This window comes from Aedes aegypti, chromosome 3 (assembly GCF_002204515.2).
Source record: "Aedes aegypti strain LVP_AGWG chromosome 3, AaegL5.0 Primary Assembly, whole genome shotgun sequence".
Classification (NCBI taxonomy): Eukaryota; Metazoa; Arthropoda; class Insecta; order Diptera; family Culicidae; genus Aedes; species Aedes aegypti.
The window spans coordinates 385,479,248-385,492,651 of NC_035109.1; the positions used below are offsets into that span (position 1 = coordinate 385,479,248).

General features: G+C 36.1%; 1 protein-coding gene across 1 annotated transcript in view; it reads right to left on the bottom strand.

Moving 5' to 3' along the window:
- Positions 1-9,074, bottom strand: part of LOC5563673 (fasciclin-3) — a 34,879-nt gene extending 25,805 nt beyond the window's left edge. The window contains exon 1 of the mRNA XM_001647929.2: positions 8,263-9,074. Within this exon, the coding sequence (XP_001647979.1) occupies positions 8,263-8,335 (73 nt within the window). The 5' untranslated portion in view covers positions 8,336-9,074. The remainder of the gene's footprint in view (positions 1-8,262) is intronic.
- Positions 9,075-13,404: the final 4,330 nt, after the last annotated feature.

A 13,404-nucleotide genomic window follows, 5' to 3' on the forward strand; every position in this document is an offset into this window, starting at 1 on the left:
CATATTCCTGAAAATTTCCCAGTTTAAATCTAAAGACCAACTCAATTTGCATGCCATTTGGAAAGATAGGACTATCCCGCACTTGCATCAAACGTTTGTACAAAAAAAATGTGTATATATTATCTGAAATTAATTTAATTTAATGGGTGCATCCATGCAACCGTTACAACACGTTACACACAGAAATTGAAGCCGTCAGAAATTTTCCAAATGTAAACAAAAACGTTTTTTAAATTACTGAATAAAAAGCGTAGGATTTGTTCGGTTTTCCATTGTCGATCGATTGATTAGACTATGGGCAAGCATTTTATACATCCAGTGTCATGGACTTTGTCGCCAAACGATAAAAAATGCTGGGGGTCCAAAATATATACTTTGAGGGTCCAAAATGTATTGGTGTGTCCAAAATAATGAAAAACAGTGCTTCACAAATCAATTATTTTCGATGTTTTTTGGATCCTACATGACCGTATGGGCGTTTTTATCTCGTAGAGGAAGATTTTTCTCTACATTTTTACATGTTCTTTGACTTGGTTACGCTGTGCAAATAATTAATTGGGACACAAAACTAAAATCACTTCCTTAGGGGGTCCAAAATACGACCGTTACCATATATTGCAGTAAAAACTTCATTGACCGATAGGCACTTTGTTTTTATATAATGTTTCCCGAATGAAAAGCTTCCTTTCCAAAATTCCACCAATCAATAAGGTTTGGTATTTTTTCATGATTTCACCCATAATTTGTCCATCTTTACCACGCGTAATGAGTTAATTAAATTAAGGTTTGGGAACATTGGAATCAGCGAATGGACTAGAAAGGTTTTGAATAGTATAATTGGTATGTTGCTACAATGAGCGATAGAGTGACGCAAAAGTTGATGGTGGTGCAATTCCAGTTAGATAGGAATAGTGAAGTTGTTAAGACGGCAAAACATGGTTTTGCATGGGTTTTCACGGTTATTAAGGGGCTGGAACATCATGATCATTTTTGGGAGAGGGGGAGAGCTAAACATTACATATACTTCGCAATGAGATTCAATGAACAAATTGATGTGAAATTTGCGAAAAAGTTACACATTTTCTCGATGAAAACTCACGACTCCAGGTTCACTAAAGGGTGTACGGAATCAAATTGTACCATTTTTAAATGGCTGTAACTAAAAGGCGCCTAATCGCGATGAACGGTAATCGCGGAATACGGAAGTACACTTCCGGCAGCTTCTGGGCTCCAATTTTTCACTGCTCATCATAAATTCGATGTCCCTGAGGGCGTTTGAAAGCAGAAGATGTCAAAGTTTGCCAAAAAATATATGATTTGGCAAGCAGTTTGCTCGTGTGGAAAGCAAAGCACCCCATTTGTGACAACTGGAACGGTCAATGGACAGGTGTACCTAAAGGAATGTCTTCAAAAAGCATCTCCTTCCTCTTCTGAGGTCACACGATGGTCCTACGATTTTCTGACTGGATTTGGCCTCGTGCCATTACTCGAAAGAGGTTTTGGAGTGGTACAAGGCTAAGGAGGTCAATTTCGTGCCGATGCATCTCAACCCCCAAACGTACCGGAACTGCGGCCAATCGAAAAGTACTGGGCCATCATGAAGCAGGCACTTTGGAAGAGGAAGATATGAAGAAAAATGGACTGCCATGCAAAAAAATTTGGTCCAAATGTTGTACAGAACCTTATGAGTAGTGTGAAGAGAAAGTTCTTGTATTTCGATGTAGAATGTAAATTGAATAAAACAAACATGGAAAAATATTCATAACATACATGTTTTTAATTATGAATCGTGGTTTACGGCTAACCAGAAGAGTGGAAGTTTAACAACTACCGAAAAGCTAAACATTACATATAATATGCAATTGGATTAGATGGACAAATTGATGTGAAGATTTGCGAAAAAGTTACACGTCTTCTCAGTGAGAATCGAACTCACGACTCCCCGATCTCTAGTTGGGGCGCGTTACCACTACGCCATGAGAGGACTCATGAATGCAGAAGTTAACCTGAATTCGATTTCAGCTCAATAATCACGTGGTCCTTTTTCGCAAAGTGCACCTCTTTCGGAAGAATTAGATGCCCATCCAAACACAACGCTTTCTATATATATCCAATGCCTAGCCCGAGAGCGGAGTATGTTTTAGGTAATGAAATAGCACACAACACTAGCCAGCAACTGTACTGGCTGAGGTTTCTATTGGGTAGGCTTCCAATGGGTCGCGACGTTTTCAAACGACCGGTAATGTTTAGCTTTTCGGATTTATAACATGTTTTATTTTGCTCCCTGAAACTTTGAAAATGATTGGTTGAACGTGCGAATTTTGCCCAATAATTGTGTGTGTCGCAATTTGATTCCGTACACCCTTTAGATAAGGCGCGTTGCTCCTACACTACGAGAGGACTCATGAACGCAGAAGTTAACCTGAATTCGATTTCAGTTCAATAATCACGTGATTCCACCAGGAGTTTCACCAAAAGTATTTTTGAACCTTGGAAAATGTACTAAAATCTCTTTAAGCTTCACAAAAAATTAATCATTCCGTTTCAGGAGAACCTCAAGAAAAATCTTTCATCGAAAATGCAAAACTGGTCTTTGATTCGTTTGATGTTTATTTTTGGAAAAGCTCCGAGAGTTTTGTTAGCTGTTCCTACAGAAATCGGTCAAATTTAGGCATTGCTCTTTCTGGGAGATTTTTCAACTGAAAATGTACCAAAAACTTCTCCTTAAATCCATTTTTAATCTTCCCAAGTTGCAGACTATAATCCTCCATGAATTCACTCAGGAATGTTTCTAGGAATTCCACCAAGATTTTTTCTGAAATTTATCCAATTGTTCAGCAAATTCTACTAGAGACTGTTGTTGAATGTGAATCACCCGATTTATTTTTGGAGAGTTCTAAAAAGCCAAGAATTCGTGTGTTGTTCTGAATTCAAATAACATAAAAGACAAATCTTACAGTTTAAACCAAAAATATTGAAAGATAAAGGCAGCGCAAGCGACTTGAAAGTGAATTTTAAAGTTGAAAAAATATGATGATCATTGAAGTCTTCGTAACATTGTTATTTTTCAACCAAGTAGATGAAAAACCGAATTTAGTACTATACCATTTAATTCCACTAGAGTTTGTATCCTTTGACAGATACGCGTATTTCGACCTCAACTGTAAGGCCGTCTTCAGTGTCGTGTACTAGACTCGACTTTTCAACCAATTTTGAAGCTCTTAGCATCATTTTCTTAAAAATTCGATTGATGAAAAGCTTGTAGAATATCAACGTTATCTAGAATCATAATTAGTCTTAGTTAAAAGTAATTTTCTTTACAAATTTCCTCATTTTACTAAAAAAAATCATTTTTGTTTGACCAAAACATCAAGAATACTTAACCGATTTCAAATCTTTGTGCATGCTTTTGAAGCAATTTTAGTTGCTAAATATCCACTGTTTAACAGTGGATATTACACATTTGATAACAAATAGTTTTGAATTAATTATTAAACAAAAACTGGCCAAAAACATGCATATTTAACGAAAAATAATAAATTTTCAAAAAAATTTTAAGTTTCAAATTGAATTTTTATTGGAAAATCTTGTAACTCAAGCCTGAACATTTTTTTTCTTTTGTTAGACCTTCAATTTTTTATAAATATTATAACAAATATGTATATAAAATTATTCAAAATTATATTCACTTTTCAACTCGTAGTTATAGCAAGATCCTTATAAACTTCAGTTAAATAGTAAAAATGTAATTTCCGACGAAAAATTTGTAACATTTCAATAAAATTTGTTTTTTTTTTGTCAAACAAATCATGTTTTTGGGTGGTTTTTGTCGAATATCTAAGCCAAAACAATGTTGTAACTAAAAGTGTTGTATACACAGTTTAAAAACAACCTAAACTGCTCCAAGAACATGTAAATGTTTGGAATTGGTTGAGTATTTATGAAGTTATCGTCAACCAAAGATACTTTTTTTAGGGAAAAGAGGATTTTTTAAAGAAAACTACTCATAACTAATTACAGTTTTAGTTCTACGCAATTTTGATGTTCTACAAACTATTCATAAATCTAATTCGGAAGAGAATAAGATACTAAGAGCTTCAAAATTTGTTTTCAAAATAACAAAGCTAGACTTCACGGAGGGTTATATTTTATGACTTGAAAATTCACCTTCATGTCATTTGTACCACCTCTAAGTCTTAATTTTTTTGATTTTGAGAACTTTCGAATTATAAGCAGCATCTTAGCAATTAGTTCTAGCAATTACTCTGAAAACTATTTCGGGAATGTTGCCAAGATCATAAACAGATATTTCATGCATAATGCATTCCAAGAATTGTAATTAATTTACATTAACAATGGGATTTTGAAAGATTTTGAAACTCTACAATTTATTCCAAGATTCTTTCAGCAAAAATAGCTTTGGCTTCATTGAATCCAAGTAATCAATGTAATGCAAAAAACGAATTATGCTTTCATAACTTTTTCAAATTAAGAAACAGATATTTTTTTAGTTTTTGACATTTGACGAGAAAATATGAATAATTGTACTTCCTCTATTTTGCCTTATTGCACTGGTTGCACATTTTAAGCAAGAAGGTGTTTTGCATAAGGGCGTTTATAATAATGAGTATTTCCAATAAAGTTGCACTCAAAAATGTCAATCATTTTGAAGAGGTCACCATTCTGCGAAATGCACTACCCTATTTATATCTGTTAGTCACTACGATAAAAACAGTTTAGTCTCAAGTGGCGATCTCAAAGATCAAAATTGATATTTTCCCAACTTTCGAACGTAGAGGACTTGAACCATAGAAATATCCTGTAAAAAATTTGATAGTTTTTGTTTTTTTTTTTTTTTTCGAAAAATTGATGTAAAAAGTGGAGTGTTTGAAATGGAAGTCTTATTTGGAGTTTGATACAACTAATAGTCATTTACACTTCGAAACAACCCTTATTCACTCACGATAAACACTTGTAGGTATTGCTCCTGATCATTTTTTTGTAGGAAAATCTAGGAAATATCCTAAAGAAATGCCATGAATTTCTAAAAGCATTCTAGTAGCAGTGTAATTTTCAGTGGGCCAAAACCAGCTTTTCGGGTTATTCTTGCAAATTTCATGAAATAATATCTAGGGTGATCCCTGACCAAAATTAACAATTAACACAAAATATATACAAACAATCTTCAAAGTATTTTTATAAGACATATATAGTCAGAGACGAAAGTTAGTAATCAAATGTTGTTTTCCCTTACAAAATGCCCAAGTTTGGGAATTTATATCTCAGCTTCTCTCAGGTAGTCTGAATTGTCTGAAATTTGGATGAAGAACTATAAACAACCTAAAATTTTGTGTATACTGAGCTCATTGAATTTCAGTAGCTTTCCAGAGAGTTTCTGAGGGTTGTTCAAAGACAAAAATAAGTAATTGAGACATTTTTCGACATAATTAAAAACGGTATGTTGTAAGTGGTTTTGTATTTTGCAAGTTTGTGTAACTTCCGAAAATGAACATCTCTGCGGAACGAACTAACCAACCACAACTTACCGTTTTCGTATTGAATTAAAAAATCTCTAGGTTCCTTACTTTTGTCTTTGAACTACTCTCTGAAACTTTTTGGAAAATGACTGAAATTTAATGAGCTCAGAATTCTTGAAAAATCTCTTTAATGATTCTTGTTGGATCACTTGAGAATTCAATGGCCATTGAAAGTTAATGTGCAACCTTCAAAGACATTCACGGATTCCTTGGAATATGGATCCTTCAATAAACTTCAATCCAAATTGGCCAAAGCATTCATTCAACGGATATCTCAAGACCCTGGTGAGCTGGAGGTTAATGTTTTCGCAAAGTACCGTTTTGATTCATATTACGGGCACTTACTCACAAAGAAGCATGTAAAATAAATCACTCCGAATGATTCCTCTACGTTATCGAACCTTGAAACCCCTTATCTTTCGAATGGTGAGTGAAGATTTCGATTCCGAATCATGAATAATTTTAAATAAATAGAAATGTGTGGACTTTACATGATTCTTATTCTGGGCACTTCCTTACTTTTGCCTCAGATTCCGAACACTTCGATTCGATTTCCGGACAGGTCAAACAAATCATAAATAGAAAAGCTAAATCATCAAATGAAATCGTTAAACCACTAGAGAGGCGCCTAAGGAAGTTGGGCACTATAATTTTTTAAAGATATCTATGCAAATACAGAGTGTCCGGAATTTGAAACTGTCCGTAATATGAATCAAAACGGTAGCTCAGCAGATCAGGGGCAATTTGGTAGTGACAAACCTGATTGGGAATTCGTCCGCTAGATGGCGCTAGTAACAAATTTCCTTCAACCTTCCATACCTTAAGACCCTGATGAGCTAGATGGTTAGTATCTTCAATAAAGTTGCTCATCCGATCTGGCAGTAATGAATATAAGTTGGAGTTCATCCGCTAATTACAAATATTTCTCGAGATCCTGATATATTAGAACAAAAATGTTCAGCAGCTCAATGGCAATCAGGAACTGCTCGGGAATTCATCCGTTAGGCGGCGTTAATAACAAATTTCTTTCAACATTATATACCTGGAAACCTTGATAAGCTAGATTAATGAATCATAACCACGCTTACAAGTTGAGCTTGTTCCTGTTGAAGCTTGAATATGTCGATAGATTCAAAAACGGCAAGTAAGCGTTATTGAAATTGATGTTGTAGGATTTCGAAGCAAGACACATTTCTTGGTTTTGCTTATTCAGACGTTTTTTGCATAAATAATCGTTATTTTTACTACACCATCCTAAATAATAAACATTTACCATCGTGAAACATCCCAGTATCTTATGAAAAGATGTATCATTAATTATATAAATGATGTTCAAGTTAGTCCGGTGCTTAAGTGTCCGGATTTCGAGTCATAACGGTATTTCGCTTCATAATTTTATGATTATTTCAAGATCCTTTTATTTCTTAAAAGTTGACTATATTTTCTTGGAAAGCTAAAGCAGCCTAGAGAATTGCAATGAACGTATAAAACATAAAAAATGAAACGATGATATTTTATGCCAGGGGAAGTAGAAAAATTTACATCTAGAAAAGATTCTGGATCAATCGGGAATTTAATTCATACACATACATTTTTACATAACTTTGGCTGAATCTTTAGTCACTCTTCTGCATAGTGGTGTACCACTAATCGTAGCTTTAAGATCCGTACATTCCACACACATAGTTTGTGTATCGTAGAAGGCGGTGGATTCAGATTCATTTCTTAGGTGTACAAATTTTGGCCCTGCAGGTATAGGGTAAGTTAGTTGTGGGTGTTCCTATAGTTGCGGTTGTGCCGTTTTCACTGATTTTATTACATTAGCCACAGAACCAACACTGCCAATCGACGTATTGGCTTGTTGATACAGGGAATAGTTGAAAAGAGCGTTCAAATTGCTTTAAAACTGATGAAATATCACTAAAATTGCTAACACTGTTCTTGCTTGTACCAATAGTTGCGGTAGTGTTCCTATAGTGGAGAATCTCATAAGAAAAGCACGGATACCGCAACTATAGGAACACAAATTAAAAATATACCGCAACTAAAGGAACAGTGTACCAATAGTGGAGGTATTATTTTTCACTGACATGCCGTGGATTACTGCGATGAAATCATTTTTCTCATTAAGTCAATGGTCGTTACTTCCCGTTACAACATTAATATGTACATTAATTGCGCTTCTTAAATTTAGGCGGTTAAAGAAGTTCAATAGTGCTTAGTACCTCCACTATTGGTACATCTACCCAATTCATAAAATTGGCAACAAACCAGCTTTGCATCTTTACCTTCCACTTATTGTTTTCGTGTCTTCTCTTTGCCGATTTTTCACAGCTAATATAACATCTCCCTTGAGCAAAGTAAACAAATGATCATCACCATTTCACTCCTCGAAAGAAAACTGTTCAAGAATTCCCGCATTTTTTCACACTCGCATGCACCCACCACGCGAACACAACACATTATCCCCCAAACCATACAAAAATGCTAATAAACAGTAACCACCACGCATTTATCGCTTATCTTTGCTTCCACCGTTCGCATCTGAAGCAAACTATTTTTGGATCAACACAAATCGATTTTTTTTCTCTTGCACTGTTGCTTCCAACACTACTCTGTGTGAGCGCCTCACTTCAACATCTGGACCACTAAACTCTTTACGACCATCACTCATTATCCGTAAAGGCCATCTCTCTCTCCCTTGACGCATTTAGCACTTACTTACCTAAGCAGAAAACCACCGCCACAAGAACTGCTCCAGAAGATCTGAACCAACCAAGCTGCAATCGGGTCCCCATCGATGCTTACACAATTCGGTGACTATTTGACGAAGGTCACCAGCACGAATCCGATGCGATTTGCGACGACGAGATTTTAGTTTTCGGACGCCGGCGACGATGCGCGTTCGCGATTAAAAGCTCAGATTTATGGCTAACCGGCTCAATTTCGGGTTGTAAATTGTCCCACACACTGGGACTGGAAGTAGCTACTACCGGTTCTACAGGGCAGAAGTTTTGTTTTTCACTTTCGTTATGGTTGCGAACCGATACTAAACGTGTGTTACATCACGGAGTGGAACCAGCGTCTGAATGCTCACTGAACTGACTAGAGCGAAGAGTTTTAATGGGACTTCGTTCGTGCTCGGCTTTGTTCGGCACGCTGAAACATTTCGACACACACGTGCTCGCTTGGGGTACGACGAGGAATGGAACAAACTTGTGTGAAATTTTGAGAGATTCGTCTTTTGTTTTCACTTCCATGGACGTTTAAAGGAAAAGATAGAAGGGCAGTTATATCTATTTCAAATTCCTCTATAATCTGTTCCGTTACGTTTTAAATTTTCAAAGATTAGTAAGTCGTGAATTGTCACTATTTAAAAATTTCCACATTCAAAATTTAACTATGTTTTTGGAAGTGAGAATCAGTTTAGTTCAAAAATGTTTATCGTGAAGATGTTTCAAGACTTTCACAGTTCTGAATGGAAATATTTAAGCGTGGTGAATTTACGCTCTTGCTTCTGTATCTGCCGTATCTGCTTCTTGCCGTATCAGAATGAGTGGATAGCGAGAGGTGCTGGTTTCGATGGACAGCGATGGAGAAAAATCCCAGAGGTTTTGCATGGAAAGAACGCTGATATATGGAAAATGAATATTTGATTTTTCTGTTAGGGGATTAATTGTCCACATTTTATCAGTGCGTTATGCGTTTAATTGATAGCATTCATCTTAGATTGGTGGGGGCAGGTACCAATGGTTGTGCATGTGTCAGTAGATTGAACTATACAAACTTAGATTAAATTACTGTGGTCGGTAAAATTTTACTGGGTATTGGAACTACCAAAAGAGTCAGTAAAATGAAAACTGTCGCCACGCGTAATTGAAAAGCAAATATCACCATGTTTTATTTTTTTATCGATATATGATATACAGTCAACCCTCCATGAGTCGATATTGAAGGGACCATCGACTCATGAAAATATCGAGTCATGGAACAGTAATGCTATGGAAAGGCGTTTGAGGGGGCCATCATAGTAACCATAAAATTTGATTTTTAGTATGGTTCCATGAGTCGATATCGAGTAAAGGAACATCGACTCATGGAGGTTTAACTGTAAAAAGAAAGCTCTCTGCTAAATTTCAGTACAATATCTCTGTTTTTCGATTTCTGACATTTTTTTAGTTTACTGACTATTTACTTTTTTCTTGCAGAAGTAGAGGATTTATGGGTTCACTATATAAAAGGACGGGAGCGTTATGGGGCGGTTCTTGTAATTTGCCAAGATTCAGCATATACAGCATGGTTGAAAATTCTAAGCGGGGCGTCCTTACCTGGTCTGTCTTTGAAAGTGTGAAAATTTGTGACAGTCACTCCACAGCCTACTTGATTGAGAAATACTGAGTTGCTACAACGCATGGATGGCCATGTGGATTTTCTTGAAATATCCCCAAAATTCCAACTTTATCGGCATTTTTCGTTATTGCAAAAAATGTTGTGTGCAACTCGTTGCAAAACTCGATTTTTTCAGTACTCGTCGTATTTATCCAACTCGGCGAGCATCGTTGGATAAATGTACGACTCGTGCTGAAAAAATCATTTTGCAACTTGAAGTAGGCTCAAGCGTTACGGCTCATACAAAAATTTAAAAAAATTCATACAAAAAGCGTTACGGGGGGGGGAGGGGGTCAAAAATTTCCAATTTTAGCGTTACGTAATAAATGGACGCTGCCAAACTAGCAAAGAACTTATCGAAAAGTTTTTATTCACCAAGTATTTATCTAAAATGGCACCTTGTGAAATTGTTCTGAACACTTTTTGAGAAATGGTACCATTTGAAATTCTTCTACCTATGTGTTTTCTTGAGTTAAACCCTGAATAAAGCTTTTGGATTTAAATATTTTTGACAATCACTTGAGGAGTTCACATGGGCCAAATTTCACAATGAAAAAATACTGAAATTTGCTGCGTTTTTACATAGAAATCTTTAGTTATTCTTTAAGAAGTTGCTTCTGATAACAGTCTTGAGATGTATGAAAAACTTTATATACTTTTTTTCCTTCAAAAATCCCTTTTTTTCTCCTGAAATTCCTTCCCAGATTTTTCTCCTGAAATTCCTTTATGGAAAGCAGCCTCAAACGAAAAAAATATCAAAAGTACCTATTAGAACTCTTGTATGAGCTCTTTAAGAATTTCCGTGAGTTCCGTCAGTGAGTGTCAGCTGTTCCAGAACGTTCGAGAATGAGATCCTTCGACATTCTTCCAGAACATGTGTTGAGCGACTATAAATACCGAACCGCTTCGCACTAGGAGTCAGTCTAGTTTTTAACCCCCGCGATTACACATCGAAGTGAAGTGTTCCAAGTGAAAAGTAAAGTAGTGAACAGTGTAGTGTAAAGTAGTGAGAATAAAATAGTGGACTAGCAGAATCAGTGGTGTTGATTCCTTTCATCCGATATATACAGTCCACCCGACCCGACCGGAGTTGGTCACGGATAACGCGCCAACAATGCATAAAGTATGCTGATACTTTTTCCGCTATGTCAGTGCAAAACGAACTGCTTTTCTTTGGTTCTAAATCGTGAAATAAATTAGCAACAATTCGCCTTAAACGGATTAGGTATTCACAACTTAGTAGAGTATGATTAAATGAGCTTACATGGGTATCAGCCTTCTTCAAAATCATTAGAAAATGCATTGTTTCCACTTATAGATCTGAAAGTCTATAATCGAAGGAGATTTTGAATATCTCAAGACGTTCATTGGATTAAAATTGAACCACATAGGCTCATGAATTGTGGTTTATAAATAGTTCTAAAATGACATATGTGTTTTACCTAGAGTGCACTGATTGAGGTTGTAGAACTGAAGACCTATACACATAGAAGTTATTGAACATCCTAGATTGGCTAGGTTTCTATGAGCATATATGGGTAAAAATCTCATCCACATACCTCCAAAAGCTCACTAGATGCGCTTGTTAATCTGACGGCCTAATCTTAAGTAGCTCTAGGGAAACCGTGAATAGTAAATGTACTAAAATGTCGTAGAACACAATTGGGCGTGTCTATGACTCCCTGTTAGGGGGTGTCTGGCCAATGCCCCGCGGTCCACACAAATTTTGTTTTTTTTTTTGTATGAACAAAAGACCACGAGGGGAACGAGGTTTTTATAAATAAAAAAAGTTGTGGTTTATTAACAGCCCCTAGAAAATTATCACTCAAGAAAGACGAAGATGAAACTCTTCAACGTAGTCAACCAGGTGTCCACAGAGGTAAACTTTCGGTGAATATATGTCATTCAAATTTCTGCAGTTTGCTGTTGTTATCTTTTCTTTTGAGTGTGATTCAGTACTGTGAAAGTATAAAACATGTATTATCTGTCGCTTGGAATAGCATCTTGAATTATGTACACAATTCGTTGATAACGTTCAGATAGGAAAACCCCAGTGAATCACTTATGGAAACATGCACTGACAGAGTGAATCATAGGCAAAGAATGTTAGTTGATTTTTGTTTTTAAACTGTTTCTGCAATAAAAATAAATCACATGCAATAAAACCTATCATACTCCAGATTTATTGTGGGTGTAATCATACCAGTGGCATAGTCAAAATACGCTCCTGACGAAAAGTTTTCCGGACTGTAGAGACAATCGAACCAACACTCCTCCTTGATTCGATACGGCTAAATGCTTAGTAACACTAATCGCGCGGCCACGAAGCCTACAAACATTTTTGCCCCCAGATTTAGTTTTGTACATATTCATTTCCGTATACTGTTATATCTCTTTTTGAGGGTCCCTTTAGAATCACAGTTAGTCCTTTGTCCATACGATGTATTAAATAGGATAGGAATTGACTTCACTTTATTCAAATTATTTACTTCATTGATGATTTGAAGAAAATCTTCAAGGTTTTATTTTTTAATTCTTCGGCATAAAATATTTTAAGGTTATTTCTTAAGCTTTGCGAATTCGATGAGTATATCTAGCAAAATTTCCTGCAACTTCACTAGAAATAACTCCAGATATTGCTCCTGTAATAGAAATTTGAATCTTATTTTAGAAAGGTAGAAGATCCACTACTACACTGATTAGGAATCGCTTATATTCTACCTACCTAACCAAAAACACAACTTTTCTTTTGGGTTGAATCCAGGCTACAGATGATGATCGTGTAATTTTTACATTTCGAACTCCTCGTCATCTAGATCAAATAGGTGGATCTTAGTGGCTCGATACTATTTTATACTCATCCGATCTTGACTTATAAGTATTCACAAGAACAGATACAACAAGAGTACAACATGGTAGATCTCAACCCTGTAACGCGCCTCGAAAAGATGATCTACCCGCGTAACGGGTCAAAACGATAGTTGACAAACTTGAAAACAGTGTGTCAAACTTGACTTGAAAAACTGCAAATATTTTGATCCAAATTCAGACAGGAATAAATCATATAGATCTCTTTTGGTTATAACACATCCCAATTTCTCCCTGAACCAAAGGTTACTTTACGTCTTTCTTTGGAAGGCAAGTCATGAGATTAACAGGCCGTGTGCTGAAGTTCTAGCTTCCATAGATACCATTCGCAGCCACTATCCCATTCACAGTTCGCTTCGTAAGTTTACTTTGTTAGCGCCATCAAAGGGGCGGTACTGATCAAACAACGATCGACTCACCCAATGCTCGTGAGCATTTACAAACCCATCCGATAGCACATTAGCACGATCGACGTTTAAGAACCGCAGATGCGATCGTTTCGCTACATAGGGTAGGTGTACCAGTTATGGCCATAGTGGTTCCCTATTTCGCCATACGTGATATCTTGAATGCCTTCACATTTTGAAAAATCTTTTGTGTTTTAGCAGTA